We start from the raw sequence: 22,015 nt of genomic DNA on the forward strand, positions 1-22,015 counted from the left end.
CCTGTCCCCAACATTTTTGCCGCCAAGATATTTGGTTGGGGCTCAGGATTTGGGGAGGAATGCAAAAGGGATGTGAAATAAGGCAGCCAGCAGATATGAAATAAGGCAGGAAGCAGATATGAGATAAGGCAGCTAGCGGATTCCAGTCACGTCGGGGGTGGGGGGAAGGGGGTGCAGCCACCCGGCTTTGGGGAGGGCCCCACATAAGGACTTTCCTTAGCAGGAACGTGGTCGCCGCCTGATTTCTAAGGAGGAAGCCTGGAGTGAAGTCGGTGTCACCACCTACTTTTGGGGGGCACATAGGGGTAATGTTAGAGCACCCCCTCATTTCTAGGGGGAGACCTCGGGCGGAAGGCCGGGCCGCCGACTGCTTTCTGAGGGGCCCAAGGCGGGCACAGGTTCACGCCGGGACCCCGATGCCCCCCGCCCCAGGCGCTCGGGGGAGGGGGCGCCCCGGCCCGCAAACCTGAGCGCTTGGCCCGGGCTCTCTGCTCCAGGACCGTCCGGCTCACTTCGGCCATCAGCCCCGCCGCCCCCGCCATCGCGCTGGGGAGGCCGTCCTGCCCGCCACCCCCCGGCCGCCTGTCAACTCGCCGGCAGGCCCCGCCCCCGCGCGCGACACTGTCGCGAGGACGCCGGCCGGAAGTGAGCGCGCGGGCTGCGTCCCGCTCAGTGCCCTGGCCTCGCGACCGTCAGAGGGCAGGCCGCGGGGCTAGGGCGTCGGGCAGGGGGCGGCGGCGGGTCCGGACGGGTGGCTGAGCGCTTCGGCCGGGGCGGCGGCGCGGTGCTTTACGGCTGCCGTCAAGCGCGGCGGCGGCGGCGGCTGCGGGCGGGGCCGAGGGCGGCCATGGCGGCGGCGGGCCGGCTGCCGGACCTCTGGGCGCTGCTGGCGCCGCTGCTCTGTGCGCTCGCGCGGCTGGGGGTCGGGCCGGCCCCGGCGGGGGCGCTGCACAACGTCACGGCCGAGCTCTTCGGGGCCGAGGCCTGGGGCACCGTGGCGGCCTTCGGAGACCTCAACTCCGACAAGCAGACGGACCTCTTCGTGCTGCGAGAAAGTCAGTGCTCGCCCGCCCCTCGGCCGCGCCCCCGTGTCTTCCCCGGGGTCCCCCTCAACCCTTGCCCGTGGGCTGGCCCCCTGTGTCTCCCGGGCCCTCTCCCCCAGCCCAGACTCTCTTCCTTTACCCCCAGCATCCCTGACAGCTTGCCCGTCCCTCCATCTCCCCACCCCCCCACCCTCCACCCTCCCAGGTCCTGGCCAGGTCCCCCACAGTGTGATCTAATCCACAGCTCTGCAAACACCCCAGTTTTCCCCCGAGAGGCCAACCCACCCTCCTCCTCCCATGGGATCCCCTGCCTTCTGAGTCCTTCCTGGTCCCCAGGAGCGTGTACCTGCGCTCCTCCCAAGGCCCCCACTCCTTCCTGCTTTCCTCCCTCCCTCTTCCTTCCCCTGTAAACTGGGAAATGCATCCTGACATCTCTGCTCAGCGGGCTTCCCGCCGCCTCCCTGTGCACCTCATTCACCGGCCCCTCCCTTTAGCGGCAGCTGCTGGGCCCTCCAGCGCCCTAAACTCTCCACAACTCTCAGAAGCATTTTGCATGGACGGCTGCTAAACCCCTTGGGAAAGGGTTGTCCACCCGCCAATTCACCCCCCTCCTGAGCCTTCGGGCCTGTTGTGTGCGTGGGTCATGCTCCTAGTCTTCCATGTCATTGCTTTCTTCGCCAACCTGAGGTTCTTGGGAGCTCCTTGCTCTCACCATCACTAAGGAAACGTTTTTGTAAATCTCGATGCTGACCGTGGGCCTTACGGGGTCGTGGCATTTTCGAGAACCCACAGGACCAGGTATCCCGGACGGGATCCCGGCCCAGATTTCTTGGGGCCCCTGCCAAGCCCAGGACCTCCTGCAGACCTGGATACTCCCCCTGTCTTTGTAGGACCCCGTATGTTGCAGAAAGGGTGCACGCTCCCACACCTGTAGCTACTCCATCCAAACTGGACACAGTCTCGTCTTGCAACGTTCAAGGTGGCTCGGGTTTGAGTCCATAAAGTCCATTCCAGTGGGTGCTCATTGAGCTCCAAGGTTGCCTCAACCTGGAAGGGTCTGTGGGAGCCCCGAGAGGAGGGTCTGTGAGGATCCGGCTTGTTCTGCTCCAACACGTACCCGTGTTCTTATTAGAGCCCTGGAGTCCCCGTGTCCTTCCTGTGACACGTCCGATGGACTCAACAGCCTTCATAAGGGGCCCCGTTGTTAGGTGTGGGGGAGACAGGGCTGACGTGTAGTTATGAGGCACGTTATTTAAGGCGACCGATCCAACTTCTGGCAGAAGTCCTTCCCTGGCTCTGGTTTGTCTTGACCGGCTGCATTTCCCATGTCCACCCCCCCTCTGAACCGTGGATTGGTGATGCACCACTAGGGATCTCCGTCCCATCAGACTCAGGGGCTGACCTCGAAAGGGCAGGTGAACTGGAGCCAAACGAAAGCTTTCTTGTTGAGAAAGTGCCCGGAAAAGGCCTGTGAACACTGACTGGAAGTCTCGCCAGGGAACCTTATTCTAACACCCTATTTGCTTCTTCTAGGAAATGATCTAATCGTCTTCTTGGCAGACCAGAACGCACCCTATTTTAAACCCAAAGTAAAGGTTTCCTTGAAGTAAGTCCACATGGATTTGTTTCTATGTAACGGGCATCAATGTCATGAGGGGTAGGCAGTCATTGGTTGGGTTGTCTTTGCATTCAACTGACACGGAACCCACTAGTTATGAGGTCTGAGTTGGAGGCCATTTGTTTGGAAAAATAGTGACTGCAGCAAAGGTTACAAATGATTCACTTTGAAAAGAAATAAAAGTTGGTGAGTCCAGGTCTGTTCCTGCAGTCACCTATCATTTCCTTGCTATCTAATCTGCTTTCCCGTGTGTGTTGGGATGGGCTGCCCCTCATCCTGAGGGTCCTGGGAGCAGCTCACTCACAGGCTTATCAGGTCAACTGTGTTTGGGAGAGGGAGGTGAGAGCTGGGGGGAGGGAATCCTTTGCACTGGAGAAAAGATCAGTGACCTCTGTTCTCATTTTCTCTTTTTTTATATATATATATTTTTTATTGACTTCAGAGAGGAAGGGAGAGGGAGAGGGAGAGAGAGATAGAAACATCAATGATTGGAGAGAATCATTGATTGGCTGCCTCCTGCACACCCCACACAAGGGATGGAGCCCGCAACCCGGGCATGTGCCCTGACGGGGAATCGAATCAGTGGCCTCTTGGTTCTTGCCTCGATGCTCAACCGCTGAGCCACACCAGCTGGGCATGGTCTTGTTTCTGAAAACCACCCTGCATTCGTCCTGAATTCTTCTGTAGGCCAAAGGGGCCTACGTACATGAGGGATGCTAAGATATGAGAAGAGAATGAAATGAGCCGGTTCTGTGGAATTGTAACTTCTGCATTGGGAATATTTGGTGTGGTACGACTATAGAGCTGTGCTTTTCTCTCAGAACCCGGCCGGGTATCTCACGCGCCTGTTTCTGCAGGAACCACAGCGCACTGATCACAGGTGTGGCGCCGGGGGATTACGACGGAGACTCGCAGATGGACGTGCTGCTGACGTATCTCCCCAAAAATCATGTCGACGGTGGATTAGGCACTGTCATCTTCTGGGGGAAAAATCAAACCTTAGGTGAATTTGTCTTAGGAGTTTTTACTACTTACCATTGGCTAGGAAAGGGAATTCTTATGTAGCAAAAATTTTGTTCTGAAGTCAGATTTTTTTTAAAAAATTGCAGTTCTTGAGTGTCAATAATTGTTTGTGGGGGGAAAAAAAAGTCCATTTTCTGATTTTTCATTCTCAACCTAGACCTGTTCTGAGGTCAGTTCCAGAAAACAAAATTCAGTCTGGATAGCTTAAGGAAGAGAGATTTATTAGAGGGTTTTGATGGCTGAAGAGCACACTGTAGGTTGAACTTTCTGGAACAATCCCCAAAGCCTTCAAGAAAGTGACCATTAGCACAGCACCTGCCAGGACGCCACTGTGCCCGCCCACTGTGATTCTCCCCCGCAAACCGGGTGCCCTGCACCTGCCTCTTGAGACTCAGAGTTCAGTGATCAGACCCGAGGAGACGTGCAGGCCCACCGCGTCCCCGCACGCCTGCCTTCCGGAACTCCCAGCGCACCCAGGGGCTAGGCTCCTGCTCACCTCCGCGGAGCCTCGGTGCTCGGCTGGCTGAGATGTGCTGCCCGGGGAAGCGCTGCGAGGGCGGAGCAGGGTTGAGAGTCAGACCAAGTCCCCTCCCAGCCCCTCCAGTCTCATCTGAGCACCAGTTCATCCTAGCGAAGCAGGCAGCTCTGCTCCTGGAGGGGCGCCGTGGTGTTTTCTGTCACATGGGGATGAGGACAGGACTCTCCTGCTGGACCTGAAGGAGGAGGCCTGTGTGGTGGGTCGAGGGAAGCGCAAGTGGAAGTGAGGGTCAGGCCCATCGTCACTGTGGTGCGAACTCGCCTGGTGGTTTGTCTTTACAAACCGGCTGTCTGTCGGTTTGAGTTCTGTTTAGAGTGTCTCCGTAATGGTAAGAATTAGAATTCGTTAGAGATGAATCTTGAAAATAATTGAAAGACTATCTTTTTCCTAAGGGTAGATATAAAAAGTAATACATAGTGCCTGTACGTTATGTATTTGCTTTCTTTACAGATCCTAATAACATGACCATGCTCAATAGGACTTTTCAAGATGAACCTTTGATTATGGAGTAAGTATGTGTTTGCTTCTCTTTGAGTCATTTTAAACTTACAAACATAACATAAAATTTTTTACATGAAAAACTACTTTACTGCCCTGCCAGTGTGGCTCAGCAGTTGAGCATCGACCTATGAACCAGGAAGGCACGATTCGATTCCCTGTCAGGGAACATGCCTGGGTTGTGGGCTTGACCCCCAGTAGGGGGCGTGTAGGAGGCAGCCAATCCATGATTCTCTTTCATCAATGTTTCTATCTCCTTCTCCTTCTTCTCTGAAATCAATCAAAATATATATTTTTTAAAAACTACTTTGCTAAGTAATATTGACACTAAATTCATTCTCCCTTTAAAGCTGATAGGGGCCTGGACTCTGTGATACGATATTTATTGGCCATGATGAAGGAAAGAGGAAAACAAAATTCAGTATTTTTGAAAGAAAGTGAGATTTGTGTTTTCTTTCTGTTTCAGTCGTTTTGATTGTGTCTGTTTCGGATCTATGGTGATTCCAGCCATGTCATTAATCAGAGAATTAAGAGAACCGCTTTTGGGTAAAACTGTTACTACGTCATGGATGGATATCCAGGGTACAGGGTTTCCTCCAGTGATTTGCACGGGTTTTTATATTTAGGAGAAACTTGTGTCCTTTTTTACAGCTCTTCCTTAGTGTTATCACTTATTTCCTCAGTACAGACTCATACAGGGATAAAATTAATCAGATTTCAGGGTTTTCGGTAATGTGGTAGAGATCATTTGGGGGACAGGCAGCACATGGCCACTCTGTCCTTGCATCGTTATTAAAGTCACAGTCAATATCAGTAAGTCAGTGGCCATCAGAGCTCTGTAAACCCCTGGACTCATCTCCTTACGGCACTCAGCTGGATTTCTCCCATTGCTATGTGTTTTCATTGTTATCGCAACATTCGGCGGCCACTTTGGACTTTGATACCAGCCGGTTATTTCTCCTAAGTCCATCCGACCGAACAGGTTGGATCACGTTCTGCCGTAAGCAGCATCTCTGTCTCCCTTGGGGATGGGCGAGATCAGGCAGAGGTGGCAGGCAGCCCCAGGGTTTAGAGCACAGGTTTAGTCCTGCTCACCCTCCACCCCGCGCGGGTCATGGTGGGCTCTGCTCTGGGCCATCACCCAGAAACCCCGGCTGTCGGGGCCTGGCCCTCGGTACGGCTGGACCCTGAATCACGTGTTCTCCTCGTGGCCACAGCAGGAGGGCTGAGCGTCTGGTTACTACAGCGAAACCCTTTGCCTGGAGGTGACCCTGTCCCTTCTGCTGACGCTTCATGATGTCTCCCACACCTCCCGGGGACTTTTTCCTTCTAAAGCCACTGCAGAGAATTGGATAACATCGCTGCCTCGTGTTTCCGTTTCAGCTTCAATGGTGATTTAATTCCTGATGTGTTTGGCGTCACGCATGAAGCCAGCCAGCCACAGATTCTGTTAGGAGGGTGAGTAAACGACGTGATTATTACCATGTAATTCAGTGTCGGTGTTAGCCCTACGGGGACTGTGTGTCTGTGAGCCGATTGCATGAGCCACTGGAGAACCCCAGCTCGCTGGAAGCCCTTGGTCAGAAAGACGTGGGAAGGGCGACTGGTCCGAGTGAGCGCTCCTGAGCGTCTGGGCTGGGTCTGCGAGTGCGCTCTGCGTCTCCCCCGCCCTCTGCCCTCTGGGCACTGGAGACCAGGCTCCCCGGGGCCGTGTAGATGCTGGGTCATTGGATGTTCTGCTTGGAACCTTGGTCGCTAGCTCCCAGGCTCAGTGATGCACTTGCTTCCTTTCCTTTTATTTGTTCCGTGAGCAGTCAGTGGCCTGTCAGAGTAAACATTCCCTCCCTCAGCCCTGGGGCCTCTTCCGTGTACGCTTTCTCCTTGACCAGTGGTGTGTGAGGACTCTTCCCATCCTAGCAGCTGTTCTCGGAAGAAACCCTCTGGAGCCTTGCAATTCTAAGATCTTTTTTTTTTTTTAATGTATTTTTATTGATTTCAGAGAGGAAGGGAGAGGGACAGAGGGATGGAAACATCCATGAGAGAGAATCATGGATCAGCTGCCTCCTGCACACCCCACAGTGGGGATCAAGCCAGCAACTTGGGCATGTGCCCTGACCGGGAATGGAACTATGACCTCCTGGTTCATAGGTCAATGCTTAACCGCTGAGCCATGCCGGCCGGGCCAATTCTAAGATCTTCATCACAGTTCCTCTAAGCTTAAAATAGAGTTGTCCTAACGCAGAATTCACAACAAGGCATTTTTCACTAGCCTATTCAACTTGGCTAATTTCTTTTGTATCTGATAACAAAACCGCTAAGGGGGATTTTGCGAATGAAGGCCACGTTTGTGTTCTGGAGCACAGAGTACAGTGTCTACCCTTGCCTTCCAGCACACACAGACCCTTCCCTGGACCCCTCTGCCTGCCCAGGGGCTCGGGAACCAATGGCGGCTCTCCTGTGCTGTGAGAAGTTGTGTATTTTTGTGGTTAGGTTTTGAGATGTGGTTCACAGGCACAGAGATGAGTCAGTTGTTAAAATTCAAGGTATGATGAAGAAAAGCTCTCACACTTCCTGTCACTCTTTCCAAAGGTTTGCATTAAAGAACGTGGGTGTCTTGCTGCTATTCATAGTGACCTTTGAAAGACTTACTGTGAATCCTGAACCAGAAACCTGTTTACCCCCCAAACTTTGAAAAGCGCCTGGAAGAACCCGGTTTACAGGCCAGTGGGGGAGGTCCTGCTTTGCCTTCGTGGCCAGGGGCTGTGTGTGCGTCGGGTGGGAGGGGGCTGCACGGGCCCACTCCTGCCACAGCGAGGCCTGCGAGTTTGCCTGGGGCTGGGACTGCGCAGGGACCCGTCTAATATCTTCGTGGACTTGCTCCTGGATCTACAGGAAACCTACCTACAATGTCATGTGACAGTCGCATAGCTTATTTCCTTGTGAATTCTATATTAGCTTTTGCTTCTCTGATGTTTCTTGAAAAACTGTAGCTTTTAAAACTGGTTCTGGCCCTGGCTGGTTCATCTGAATGGTGAGAGCAGGGTCCACAGACCACAGGGTTGCGGGTTCATTCCCTGTCAAGGGCACGCACTTGGTGGCAGGTTTGATCCCCGGCCCTAGTTGGGGTATGTTAGGGAGGCAACCAATCGATGTTTCTCTCTCTTTCTCTCCCCCTCCTACCTCCCTTCCATTCTCTCTAGAAATTAGTGTGTGTGTTTGGGGGGGGGGGGGGGGTTATCCTCAGGTGAGGATTAAAAAAACTTAATAATTGTCCATCTCTTCTGCTGGTTTCATTATTTTAATGTTGGCTGCTTTTGGTAATCTGTCTACACTCTATAGTCTGTCCTTGGCTCGGCAGTTTTTATAACATTCCTTGAGCTGCATATTCACACATTTATGTGAACTGGAGAAATGAGGTCAGACTCCTTCAGACAGAAATAACTTCCATTTGGAGGCTGGTGAGACGGTGAAGCCTGGCTCTGCAGATTGGAGGGTACGGCAGACGTTTTCCCTGCACTGAGCCCGCAGCTACGTCAGCAGCTCTGCAGTTCTCTTTTTGCTTTTATTATGGGAAACTTGAAATGTATGCGCAGGGGGAGAGAGCAGAGCCATGAATTTGTGTATAACGCACCTGTCATCCAGCTGTCGTCACCAACTCCTAACCAGTCCTATCTCATTCACTTCTAGCTCCCTCCCCAGACATGTTTAATCTATACACGTTTCAGTATATACCTCTAAAAAACAAGGATTTTAAAAAATACATAATTACAGTATATCAGACCTAACAAAATTAGAATAACTTCTTAGCATTATATTCCCAGGGAGGTTAATAGGACATATGAACAGGATTTTGTGGAAACCCCTTTCACGTCTCGTGTGGTTCAAGGTTCCAGTTCAGGGTTCGGGTTCTGGAGAAGGCCGCACACAAATGAAAAGAGACTAGAAAAGCGTTAATTTGGGAAATGGGAACCAGGCGGAAGCCCAAGAGAGGACTACTACTCGCTCTGGCTTTGCCATCCCTTTTATTAAGATTATGGGATACACCCATATCTCTCAGGCAGGAAATTCCAATAATAGCCAATCATAAGACCAACAGGTGGAGGCTGCTTCAACTACCAATCTCTCAACCAAACAATGAGTGATTAGCCCTGACCTTTCAGAGCAATTAAGGTTGCCCAGCCTTCCGCATTCCTCCCGCCCCCACCTTCACACCTCTCTACTAGTGAAACAGTGATCGGCTTCCGGCAGATTTCTCGGCACCTAGTCTGTGAGGGCGGAAGAGTGGGTGTAGACTGCTGATCTTGTCTCACTCTAGCGGTGCCATAGGGCGCATGAGCCAATCCATGTTAAAGCTCCACTCGGCTCTTACATATACACATTTCCAGTACAATTTTACCTTTGGTTTAGTACGTGATCAAGCTGTATAATGTGTGTTCTTACCAATGGTACATGTATTTTAAATAACCTCAGAGGCTTTTTTAAACAATTGGATACATAAACAAAACCACTTAGATACCAATTTTAATTTATGTATCAACTTGTAGACCTGCATTTCTTCGGAGACATAGGAACCAGTGATCGCTAAAAAGACTTCAGGTATAGAAACTTTCCATTGCGATGAAGTTCTGTAAGGACATGGGATGGAGACACAACTTCAAGGATAGGGGGACGGTCACATTTTTAAGAGTAATCGTTTTATTTTAAAACCTCAACAATTCTAATAGATTTGAAGATTTCCTATTTTGTAGCTATCTAGGCTGATGAAAATATTTAGGTTACATTTCTTAGAAATGAATTTAAAGCTGTGTTCAAGGGCACACAGATTTTCAAAATTCTTTTAGAGCCTTTATGTGCAGAAATGTGTGAGGGCCGGTGGGCTCAAGAACGAGGCCGCCATGGCCGGTGTTGCTTAGTGGGTATAGCATCAGCCCCTGGACTGAAGGGTCACGGGTTCGATTCTAATCAAGGGCATGTACCTCGGTTGCAAGCTCAAATCTCAGCCCTGGTCAGGGCACGTGTGGGAGGCAACCAATTGATGTGTCTTTCTCACATCAATGTACCTCTCCCTCTCTCCACCCTCCCTCCCAGCTCTCTCTAAAAATCAATGAAAAATATCCTTAGGTGAGGATATTAAAAAAAAAAAAAAAAAAAGAACATGGCAGGTTGGAGAAGCATGCTAGACCCATCTTTATGCCAGACCCATCTCCTAGTCAGTGCCTTCGCCGGGCTCCCTTGAATAATGATCAGCACAGGCTGATCGGTGGAAAGTGGGTGGACTAGCAGTCACTTCAAAGAGCAGTTACCATAGGCAACTAGAAGCTACAGTTGACATTAATTACATTTAAATGGATTCTTTGATAAATGCTATTCTTTGAGAGTAAGGGTGATGATGTCCACAAATCAGAACACCTTGACATGATTATGCTTCCCGTTAGGGGGAAAGCTAATAATTGGAATTTTCTACAGAGGTCAAGAAATGTCAATGAATAGACTCGACCTGGCTCAGAACTGCCCACTTTCTCATCGCTGCTGTTTCTTCCTTTGTAATCAGAACAGTTTGTACTTGCGACTTTGACCTTCAAATGGCGTTGAGCACGGATGAGGTTATAGCTTATGTGAGCACAGTTGCTTGAAAACTACGGTGTCTGCTCTTAGGAGAAACTATGAGTGCAAAGAGCCACATTGAAGGCAGAAGGAAAAATGAATTCTATTTCGAACTATAAAATCTTAAACCGTTTGATTCTGATAAACAGCTGTGTGTGTATTCCACTCTCCGCCATCTGAAAGTGCAGCACACCTCGGTACCATCAGCTTGGTGCATGGGCACTGCATACATGTAGGGTCAGGTGACCGCCTGTAAGAGGTGTCCATGTGAAACAGCAGAAGACAGGCAGCACATAGCAACGTTGATACTGTGATGAACTGCAGTATTCCTTTGAAATGTTCAGGGAGCAAGATCACAGTTCATGCTTTGTTAGGAGTTTCTAACGCAAACGTCTGCAGGGCCCAGGAGGAAGCGAAGGGATGAAGCCTCCTGGGACCGCGGGTGGGATGGTGGGACGGCCGCTGCCAACGGGCGCTCGCCAGGGGTTGTCAGACCTGCTGATGTTTCTAGAGAAGCTAGAAATCCAGATTTTTAGGTGAAATCTGACATTTTACTTAAGTTCTAGCAATGAATTCAAAACTTTTAAAACAACGTTTGGCTCAAATAAAACATCTTTCGACTGGATATGGCCCATCACCTCTTTATTACTCTTGCTTTATCACTGTTCTCGATTCTTTGTTTGAAATCACATTTTTGTCAAATAGTTCCTAGAACAAATATCACCAGTTATTTGAGGTTTTCCAAAATTCTAGTTGTAGCTTACTTTAAAGCAAACCTGTAGAAAATTCTCTAGGCAATGAGATCAATAACTGTGCTGATAGTAATTAATCACAGACCCATGATTAACCTCATTAAGCTCAACTTCATAAAAGCCTGTTTTTAACTCAGTTTGGCCTATAATTACAAATTTGTTGCAAACACCAGGAAGCGCTTCTGAAATGACTTTGGGTTAAACTTGTCATAGAATCTCTAGCCTGAATCTGATTATTTTGTTAGTAATTAAAAATACCAGAATGCTTCGAGTTTAAAGGACCAGTGAATGCATGGCCTATCTTAAAAAGAAGTGAACCAGCCAGTATTCAATTGAACTTAATTGAAATTATTTTAAGCATTTCTAACCGTGTGCAGTCTGAAAGAGCACAGCATGAATGCTTGGCAATTGAATTACCTTACAACAAGTGCTAAATACAGTTTCTCAGTTTATAAAATTCATCATAACCTTATTTTTGGTTAAAATAATAAAATTAGGTTGTACGGCTAGTTCTGGGTTTTGTTTTGCCCGCCATGTTTCGCTTACAGCCGAGGCCCGATGCGTGCTAGAAAGAGTGTACACGGAGGTCATTGGGAAGAAGTTACTCTTGGCAGAAAAATCACTCCCGATGAACGCATATTCTTTTTCCCAGGCTCCAACTGCCAAGAACAGATTAGCAATTGTTTCTCTCCACTTTCCAAACACATCAAGACTGAATTCACAAACAAACCTTGTTTGCTGCACAGGCAGTTGGATACTGTGTGGACAATTAAGTTGGACTTAATGAGCCTTAAATTGCTCTTCAGAGATGACGTGTCTATACTTCCATAAGGGGCTGGAACATAGTGGGGAGGGGGGAGCAAATTCTAACTAGAAGTAGAGAGTGGGAGGTGCTGCTGAAGCCTCTGACTCGGGGCTAGGGGTCAGGGTGCCTGGAGGGGCTTACGCCCGCAGAGAGAAGGTTCCTCCAGTGCCCGGCACAAACCACAGCGTGTGCGTGGAGAGCAGTGTTACGGGAAGAGATCGGAGAGGAACTAAGGCCTTTGCAGGAGGCTGGTTGCGTGGGGCCCTGCGGGACGGGAATGCCTGCCGCTGAGGAACTGGGGGGGGCGGGGGTGCTTTCCCGTAAGCTTGCTCACCTTCAGTTCTGCGGGTAGAGGCCTCCGTGTGGCAGTGCGGGGTCCCGTGTGAGGCTGTGTCTGAGTTTTGAGGGACTGCCGGCCTGCTGTCCACAGGCGCCGCGCCACCTGGTGCTCCTGGCTTTTGACGAGTGCCATCCCGTGGCTTGAAGTGGCTGCTCACTGGTTTGATGTGCGTTTCCTCAGTGACGGGTGACGCCAAGCATCTTTTGTTGTGCTGGGCAGCCATTTGTATATCTTCTTAGGAGAAATGGCTAGGCCAGGGCCATTTTTAAATTAGGTTGTCTGTCTTTCTGATGGTGAGCTGTGAATGTTGTTTATGTCGTCTGGGTACCAGGGCCTTATCAGAGATGAGATGTCTTACGATGTACAAAAGTTTTTAATTCTGATTAATCCAGTTCATCTATTTTTTCTTTTATTGCTTGTTATGTTGGTGTTCATACCTAAGAATCCATTTCCAAATCTAAAGTCATGAAGATGTATCACTGTTTTTTTAAGAGTTTTCTAGTTTTAGCTCTTGGATCCATTTTGAGTTAATTTTTGTTATATGGTTTGAGGTAGAGTCTTAAATTCATTCTTCTTCATGGCTCAAACTTTAAAATTAATATTCGTAAAAGATAACCAATACTACAGCCTAGGAAAAAACATAACATTTAATCATTGTTTCTTGTATTTAGAAAAGATCTATAAATATAAGAGCTAAAACTATAAAACTCTCAGAAGAAAGCATAGCAGTAAAACTTCATGATCTTGGATTTGGAAATGAATTCCTATACATGACACCAAAAGGACAAGCAAAAAAGAAAAAATAGACATTGGCAAGTCATGCATTGGATGAAGATCTAGTATTCAGTCTTTATAAAAGAACTCTTACAACTCAAACATAAAGCAACAAATAACCCAGTTTTCAAACAGGCAACGGATTTGAGTAGGCATTTCTCCAAAGAAGATAACAAATGGCCTGTGAGCACAGGATAGTTATAATAAAACAAGTGGACAGTAGTAAGTGTTGACAAAGAAATGGAGATATTGGAACCCTCCTACATTGCGAGTGAGAATGTAAGATGGGGAAACTTAGGGCATGTGAAACAGCTAAATAAAAAGGAATAAAATTTTTACACATCTGCATGCACCGATTTTTTGTTCGTTTTAAAACAATGCTCATTTGATGTTTGCCTTAAGAAAATCTTGGTGCTGTTGTTTTTTTCAGGAATTTATCATGGCACCCTGCATTGACCACTAAAAGTAAGATGCGGATTCCACATTCTCATGCGTTCATTGACCTGACGGGAGACTTCACAGCAGGTGAGCTGCGCGTCCATGTAAACTGCCTCTTTTGAACGGCCAGAGCATTGTGGGGCCTTGTTTCCTATGTTCTCAGCAAGCACTTTCTTTCTAATTGAGTGTTAAACTGTTTAATAATGTAGGAAGGTCAGGGATATTGGACACACGGGAGAAGCACAGGCTGTGATAAGTGGGCACTGTTGTTTGTGGGCCGCATCGAAATGTAACTTTCCCACAAGGAGCATCTCAGGATCACGTGCAAAGCTTCGGGACTGTGGCTGTGGGAACTTTATCTAAGCAGATGTAGAGAATAATGGAGACTTGTTTTTCTTAAGAATTCTGTCCATTTTTCTAAAAAATACAAATTAAACCATTTCAACCCTTCAGATCTCATAAGACTATCTTACAAATCCCTTCTGAATGCATTCGGTTTGAACCGATTCACATTCTGTTGTAAATAATAGCTGATCGTTATCGGCCAAGACGAAGAGGCCTGTGAGCTACAGCCAGTGCATTTCCGGTGTTATCCCTCGGTTCTCCGCCAAGGACGCGGCACCAGGGAGACAGCGGGCTGGGAGATGCTGCTTGTGAGCAGCCTGCACCTTCTCTGATCCTCACACGTGTTTATTCCCGAGCACGTCTGGTGTGGCAGCTTCACCCTCGCCGAGTTCATAACTGTTAGCGCCTATTATCCGCACCTGGGCTTACCCTTCCTCCCTCGCTCCCCAAAGAGCCCACCAAGCATTGCGTCTGATCGTCACTGTTGTTTCTGACATTGAGAGCATGGGCACTAACAGCAGACGCACATGAGGCTGGCGTGACCCACGGGCAGAGCCTGCCCGCCCCACATCAGGGGTCATGAAGCCGGCGTGACCCACGGGCAGAGCCTGCCCGCCCCACATCAGGGGTCATGAAGCCGGCGTGACCCACGGGCAGAGCCTGCCCGCCCCACATCAGGGGTCATGAAGCCGGCGTGACCCACGGGCAGAGCCTGCCCACCCCACATCAGGGGTCACGAGGCCGGCGTGACCCACGGGCAGAGCCTGCCCGCCCCACATCAGGGGTCATGAAGCCGGCGTGACCCACGGGCAGAGCCTGCCCGCCCCACATCAGGGGTCATGAAGCCGGCGTGACCCACGGGCAGAGCCTGCCCGCCCCACATCAGGGCTCACGAGGCTGCTGCTGCACGTGGCCTCAACCCTTGAAAACGCCAGGAAAGGCAGCTGCCTCCCCAGCCGGATGAAAACGTGGGTACCAGGGAGCTGAAACACTCCCCCTGCTGAGGCCGCGCCTCGCTGCAGCGGCAGGGGCGCTGAGGAGTGCCTGCTGCGCGAGGCCGAGGGAGCCCTGAAGGGCTGCTGGCCGGGTGGGGCGCGGACCTTGTCTGATGGAAGCGGCTGTCTGCTGAGGTGTGTCTCCTAAAGCATTTTTTCTTAAAGAAGGAAAGTAAAATGTGGGCCTCTGTGAAAGTTCACTTAAACTTAAAGTCTTAAAGGTATGGCTCCCCTTACCCTTCCCCCCATTTCCACTGAATCTGTTATCTATTAATAGGGGTGCCAGTTAGCGCCTGCACCCCAGGAGCACCTCGTGCGCACTGAGCACCCTGTCAGGAGCCTCCACACCTGACCTGGGGGACGGGGGACACTTAGCGGAGCTGATGCACGAGCCCTTCCTTCCCGTCCTGGTCTCGCCCGCTGGACTGCACGTGGTGTGCAGAGCGCCCCCTCTCTGATGTGCTCACTGACCCGGGGTCTGGTGGGCAGGCTGTCCCGGCATGGGCAGAGCTCTCGGGGGCCCGAGGCTGCATCGGGCACACGGGAAGGAGCAGCGGCAGCTCCGCGATTAGCATTCTGAGCGGAGGCCCGCCCGCCAGTGGGTGAAGTCTCTGCCTGCCAGGAAGGAGCTGAGTTATTTGGGGGCGTGATTGCCTCAGTGACCTTGCTTGGTGTCTAATTTATTTCCAGGGACAGGAGCAGAGGAGGCAGCCCGAATCAAGTTAATATTTTCTTCTTAGAAACAGATTGCCTTGGTTATACTCGGGCTTTTATACATGACCGGCATTAGTGTCCCAGCTAACGGAAGTGAGCCACGAACGCAGAGCCACCAAAACGCGTGCCGACAGCGGCGGCGGTTCAGAGTCCCTCCCTCAGGGGGTGCCGGTGGTGGGAGAGGTCAGGGCCTCGTCCGAGCTTCATGCCTGTCCCCACGTCGGGGAGTAGCTTCCCAGGAAGTATGTAGATGTGGTATTAACTCGGCCTTTTCCTCTGCCGGCCTCTGCTTCCTCCATCTCCTCGTTCCTCCGCACGTAAGTAGACGCAGGGATGCGGCGAGAAGACGGGAAGGGTTGCCTGTTTGTCTGTCTGTCGTAGCTGGCGTGTGGGCGCTGTGGACAGCGGGGCAGCCAGGCTGCATTCAGGCAGCCCACTGTGTGCTGCTGTGACGGGTCCCGCCCGGGCCTGGCTGTGGCTGAGCAGGCGCGAGGAGCATTGGAGAGAGCCACGCTTCCGAGTGCTCGGACGCTGAACACTGTTGGCGAAGATCCTGTCACACTCACACCACCCGCCTCAAAGGAGTCGTGTGACTTCTGTGCTCGGGGACCTCCCTCGGGGCCCCTCCGCATCCTCTAGCTGGGCTGTCGTCCAGAGCCTGCACACGTGGCGACTGGCCTCGCTCCGGCTCTCAGCCCTGGGTCCCACTGGAACCCCGCCTGCCTCCGTCTCTAAGCGTGCCTTGGTGATATTCCAAGCCAGGTACCTTTTTGGCGTGGGGAACCCTCATGCTTTAATTCCCCGCTCCCCCCCCCCCCCCCATCCTCCACTTCTCTCCTGTCCACGGGCATCGCTGCAGTCACTTGCAAATGCACTTAACCTCTGGGCTTGCCTCCCACTCAGACACTAATGCTGGGACCCCCAGCACCTGCAGGGGGAGCGCATTGTAATCAGAGCTGGGAGCGTCCCTGCTCAGCCTCACGTTCCTCAGTCAGGCCTCCCCTCCTGCCTCCTGGGCCCTGGGCTCGGTCTTCCTCCTGTCACGGTTTGAAATTGGAGTCTCCCTCTCATCCTGATGGCTGTCAGGTGCTATGTCTCCCTCCCTCCCCCCCTCCCCCACCCGCTCCTGGCTCCTCAGAGAAGGAAGCAGCACTGCCTGCTGTTAGCAGTGGCTTTTGAGCGAAGTGAGTCTGTCATTTTAACCCTTTGCACTCGCTTGCTTTTTTCTCGATTCCTTTATTCTAATGCTAACGGTGTCGAGTCACACTCGACATCCGAGTGCAAAAGATTTTAAATAACTCACTTTGCATGTCTCCTGCCTGCCTAGGACTTCCATTTCCTCGGCCGCCAGCAGCCACCCTGCCCTTTCTGTTTCTCGGCAAAGTGTTTGCTCCGAGTAGCTCCAGAGGCGAACACAGACCTCCAGTCCCCTACCCACAAATGTGCTTAAGACACGGGAAGGACACTCGGTGTTTGTGCCACTGCCACGTGCACTGAAGGGAGGACATGGTGGGTGTGCGTGTGTCCTCAGAAGGGAGGACATGCGGGTGTGCGTGTGTCCTCAGAAGGGAGGACATGCGGGTGTGCGGGTGTCCTCAGACACCTAGCGTTGGGCAGACCTGGCCCCGGGGCTGTGCGACACCTGGAAGCAGGTGTGTTACAGGCTCTGACCTCACACGCCTGCTCCTGGGGACGGATGTGCTTCTAGCCTGACCCCGGGCGTGGCCCCTGACCACGGACACACAGGAACGCAGCATTCTGCGTCAGTGGGAGGGAGTGTTTGAAACTTGGGCGTTTTTGACAGCATTTTGAAATGAATGTTTTTGTTGATAGAACTCCAGAAGAGAAACTTCATTTTTAAACAGCCTTTGGTTGCCTTAAATTCGGAGCTCTTACTGACTGTAATAATAAAAATAGGAAGTTTTACTTCTATTATATGGGGTTTCCCATGTACTAACAAACCCCAAGCAGTGATTGTTCATGCCTGTCCCTCTTTACCACAAATTGACAGCACTGAGCTGACACGTGAACTGTGGCTGGTTTCTAAAAGTTTGGCCTGTAATGTAGACTTTAATGAAGCCCTTTGCCTGGGCACTTCCCCTGAGTCGGAAAGCGTGCCCGCTCTGTCTCCTTCGTGGTCTGGCTGTGTGGGGGATCCGGGAAACTCGGTGGGACGGTCTGGCTGTGTGGGGGATCCGGGAAACTCGGTGGGACGGTCTGGCTGTGTGGGGGATCCGGGAAACTCGGTGGGACGTAAGTAGAAGATGAGAAGCTCACAGAGCCTCGGGGGCTCCCCATCTTCCCATTCTTTCCCTGTGCTTGGTTTCTCCTTGCTGCAGTGTCTTAGGCTCTGACCTAACCTTAGAGAGGTCCTGAGTTTTAGAGGAGGGTGCTCGGTTCTCCTGGAAGGCCCTCGGCATTCAGAAGAAAGGCTAGCCCTCTTCTCGTCGCAGGAACAGCCTCCGCGTGGCCTGTCGATAGGGCTGTGCTCTTCCGGGCGCCATCTGCTCGCCCAGGGCAGAGGGCACAGGGCGGGGGGCGGACGGGGATGATGAGTCACTGTCAGGCCTGCTGCTGTCGTGACAGTCTGCTCTCCGTGTCGTCAGCGGTGCTTGTGGAGCTGACGGGAGTTTGCGGCATCCCGGCAGCTGTTTAGAAGGAGCTGCGCTGCATTGCACGGCCCTTCATGTTCACGGTGCGCACTGCTGTGCTTGCTTGGCTTCGGCAGAAAGAATTTCTCACGTGAAGTGTAGGCACCACTTTCCTCCAATTCCAGGATCCTGAGGAGCATGCCTCTCAGAATTGCTCTTAACTCAGATTTTGTGTAGTTTGGATGGGTCGGTGAGCAAATGTTTTAAATGCCAAGTGGACCTAGTGTGTATATTATACCAGTAAGATGGGCTTTACCTAATGATTGTTTTTCAGTGAATTACAGGCCGAATTACAGGTCTTAGTTTAATAACTTGCTTCAACTTGGAGTTTCTGAATGATCTGATTATTTGGCTTTAACTTAGGCCATATAGGAGGGGGTTCAGGCACACTATTGGCCGCATCAGCATTTCACTGATGTCAGTGTCATAACCCCTGAACGACGCACTCACCACTGCACTCTTGTCAGCACAGGCGTCACCTCGGGAAGCCCACCCCCCGGCAGGGTGCTTTGTCCCTCGGCCCTCAGACAGTCACAATCCGCAGAGCCCGTCCTGTGGCTAGCTCCCGCCTCAGCCTCCAGGGGCAGCAAGTCCCTAGAGCCAGGGGCCCCTCATTCGTGTTTCTCGGAACCTGAGCGCCAGGCACATGGGGTGCGTAGAGACGTGGAGAGGGCGGAGAGGGCGCGAGAGAAAGGGCGAAGGCCTTTAGTCCAATCACGCCCTCGAATGGCGAGGACACGACGCGCCGAGCGCCTGCTTCGCTGTACCTTTCCCAGGGACGGGATTCAGGACAGGTCCGTGTTTGATCGCTGCCCTGCTCTGGACTCAGCAAAAAGGGCCCCTTCCAGGGTGTCCCACGTGGCCTGTAGGAACCTCAGATGGCGTCTCATCAGGCCACTGTCAGGGCGGCAGGGAGCCCCTCTCGTGCCCAGAAAGGAAGCAGACCGGCTCGAGGGGGGACAGCGCGCAAGCAAGAGCTCCAGGCCGGGGGGCTGCCTGCCTGCTGCTAGAGGTGGCTCGTGAGCGACCGACGACGCATTTGCCATTGAATAACTCAGCTGCTGCCTCGCTGGCCTGCCTCGCACTTACGAGCGGAAGGGCCCGCGGAGCTCTGCCGCCTGTGCGCTGTGCTCGGCGCTCACTGACAGAGCGGTCATCAGAAGGCCGCAGCCGCTGCTGCAAGGCCAGTGCCTTTGTCACCGCAGCTGAGGAGCCACCTAAATACCGTGCTCCAGGGCACTTGCTTTCAGTGCTAGCCGCTGTGCTGGTGAGCAGCTCAGGTTTCCTCTCACCAGCCCCTGCGTAGGAGCCCATCGTGTGGTAAAAATTAAGAATTTTGTTGCCTGACCTGTGTGGCTCCGTGGTTGAACATCGACCCAGGAACCAGGAGGTCACATTTCAATTTCCAGCCAGGGCACAGGCCCGGGTTGCGGGCTCAATCCCCAGTAAGGGGCGTGCAGGAGGCAGCCGATCCATGATTCTCTCTCATCATTGATGCTTTTATCTCTCTCTCCCTCTTCCTTCCTCTCTGAAATCAATAAAAGATTTTTCTTAAAAAAAAAGATGAATTCTGGGGAGCGCTGTTATAGTCAGTGCCATGGAAAGGGAGGGGAGCAGGGGGCTCTGATTCAGTGTCAGAAACAGCCTCCTCCGCCCCGGACCGGGGCCGCTGCTCGCAGAGCCCTGCCCACTTGCCGAGCTGTGACGAGGGCCCAGCCCGGTGCCTCTGCACTGACCAGGACTGGACGCAGACGGGACGCGGCCTTGGGAAACGTTCTTTTCAGCCACGCTGTTCCCGAAAGGACGGGCCACTCGGGGCTGACTGTCCGTGCATTTCCCGCAGCTGAGGGCGTCCCTCCATTTCTGAGGGAGTGGGTGGGTGTCACAGCACCCGCTCCAGCTACACTGAGTGCGTGCCCTCTCCTTTCTCTGTCTGTGAGTCCTTTTTGTTTATTGATTTCAGAGAGGAAGGGAGAGAGAGAGGAACATCAATGAGGAGAGAGAATCATGGATCGGCTGCCTCCTGTACGACCCCCTACTGGGGATGGAGCCCACAACACAGGCATGTGCCCCGACTGTGAATGGAACCATGACCTCCTGGTTCATGGTCGACGTTCAACCACTGAGCCACGCCGGCCGGGCTGTGTGAGTTACTCTCAGCCACAAGGGAGGCTGAGCCCCTTACTGCCTGTTGACTAGAAGATTTTCTAGCTCTTCCTCTATTCTCATTCAGAGCCAGAGGTGTGACTCTTCATATTGAGTTGTTAATAATTAATTGTCTCTATTTTTATTTCTCCACATAATGAATCATTTATTTTCTATAACCTCCGCACGTAATTGAATAGTGAAATGAATGTTTAAAATCAATTTTACAAGGTACTTCCAACCCCTTATCTCACTTGACTGGTTTTCAAAGTCTTAATAAATGGCTGGTGAGGCCATGAAGACACAATCAGCAAAGACTTTGTTATAGTTCCTACATTTCCTAAATGTGAATGAAATGACTGAAAGCTCTTAGCATCTTTTATGCAAATATTTTGAGACTAATGCAGCATCTACAGAAAAATGCATTGTTTTCCCAGGACTGGGGTCGGGCTGCTGGGCGTGCCCACCGCTATTCCTGCTTGGCCATTGGGTAACAACGCCGGAGAGCGCAGGGCGGGTTACGGCAATGAGACTGGGGTGCGTGTGGCAAAGACGCCGCCTCCACGTGTCTCCTCACGTGTGTCCGAATGCAGCAGTGTCTATGTCACCAGCTTGAACAGTCACCTGTGTCACATTAAGTAAACGCATCATCACCCCTTTTCTGGTTCTCTTTCTTTCAAACAGCTCGGCATTTGCATTGAGGCGGCTCAGTGACCTAGACATCTCTGTGGCTGTTAATCCCCATCACTCTCTTACACTGACGATCCACATTTTCAGATAATGTGATAATATAAAAATGTAACGGCTTTTCAGTGTTCTTAGTGGTCATACAATAGGTAAAAATAATGCTCATTTTAATGAAATGCTTTAAATAGTGAAAAGACCTTTCTTCTCCCAAGACTTCCCACCAGAAGATGCAATCAAGTGACTACTTTTAAGCAGTCCAAGCGAGTTTGCAATATATACAGCATTTCATAATCCAGCCGCCGTTTGAGCACCTGCTGTTTCCAAGCACAGAGGAAGCAGAGGGAGGTAAAACGCAATTCGGCGTGACCCTCCCCTGCGGAGCTCCGGAGAGACAGACCAGAGACCAGGCTATGATGGCGCACTGATGGCCACAGCGAGGGGGAGCTGGGCCCAGGCGGAGGAGGGGCCTCGGGAGGGGGGCTGTCGGAGCTGAGTTTGCAGACAGAGCACCAGGTGTTGGGTACCACCGAGAGGAGGTTCCTGGGAGGGGGTGCAGGGAGTGAGCCTGGACACGGATGGTTCACCGGCACGAGGAGGCGACCCCACACCCGGAGACGGGAGAGGGCTCAGATGTGTGCTTTGTGCTGCGTCATGCTGCCCGTGGTGTGGAGGGGCCTGGGAGGGGCGGGGTTGGCTGCGGTGTCATCACGCAGGCCTCAGACTGTGTTGGGGACCCTCCTGGGTGAGCGTGGAGGCGCACACTCTGGGGAGCGTACGTTTGACCGAGTAAAGGACTGTCTTCATAATAGACCACCTTCTGTCCGGGGCAAAGCCTCCCGGGAGTGGTGACACGCAGGCGGAGATGGCGGGTGCGCGACGTAAGGATGGGTTCATGTACTCGTGTCAGGAGCTTTGAGTTCAACTAGTAATAAAAGGGAGCAAATGACTTACCTTCCTGGGGATTTGGGGGAAATCTTTATTATAATGACTTAATTATAATTTATTATAATGACTACATAAATTAGCTTCATTAAATTCATATGTA

General features: G+C 51.7%; 2 protein-coding genes across 5 annotated transcripts in view; one reads left to right on the forward strand and one right to left on the reverse strand.

Moving 5' to 3' along the window:
• PHKB (phosphorylase kinase regulatory subunit beta) overlaps positions 1–611 on the reverse strand; it is a 70,370-nt gene extending 69,759 nt beyond the window's left edge. For 2 of the 4 annotated variants that reach the window (XM_079799951.1, XM_079799955.1), the window contains exon 1: positions 467–611. In XM_079799951.1, the coding sequence (XP_079656077.1) occupies positions 467–542 (76 nt within the window). In that variant the 5' untranslated portion in view covers positions 543–611. The remainder of the gene's footprint in view (positions 1–466) is intronic. The other 2 variants (XM_079799952.1, XM_079799954.1) reach the window with 2 other exon arrangements.
• Positions 612–724: 113 nt separating this feature from the next.
• The window catches only part of ITFG1 (integrin alpha FG-GAP repeat containing 1), a 54,956-nt gene continuing 33,665 nt past the window's right edge, over positions 725–22,015 (forward strand). Inside the window, exons 1-6 of the mRNA XM_079799957.1 lie at positions 725–1,055; positions 2,577–2,649; positions 3,519–3,664; positions 4,673–4,730; positions 6,104–6,178; positions 13,426–13,520. Of these exons, the coding sequence (XP_079656083.1) occupies positions 848–1,055; positions 2,577–2,649; positions 3,519–3,664; positions 4,673–4,730; positions 6,104–6,178; positions 13,426–13,520 (655 nt within the window). The 5' untranslated portion in view covers positions 725–847. The remainder of the gene's footprint in view (positions 1,056–2,576; positions 2,650–3,518; positions 3,665–4,672; positions 4,731–6,103; positions 6,179–13,425; positions 13,521–22,015) is intronic.

The sequence above is a fragment of the Cnephaeus nilssonii genome (assembly GCF_951640355.1).
Source record: "Cnephaeus nilssonii genome assembly, chromosome: 20".
In the NCBI taxonomy this organism is placed as follows: Eukaryota; Metazoa; Chordata; class Mammalia; order Chiroptera; family Vespertilionidae; genus Cnephaeus; species Cnephaeus nilssonii.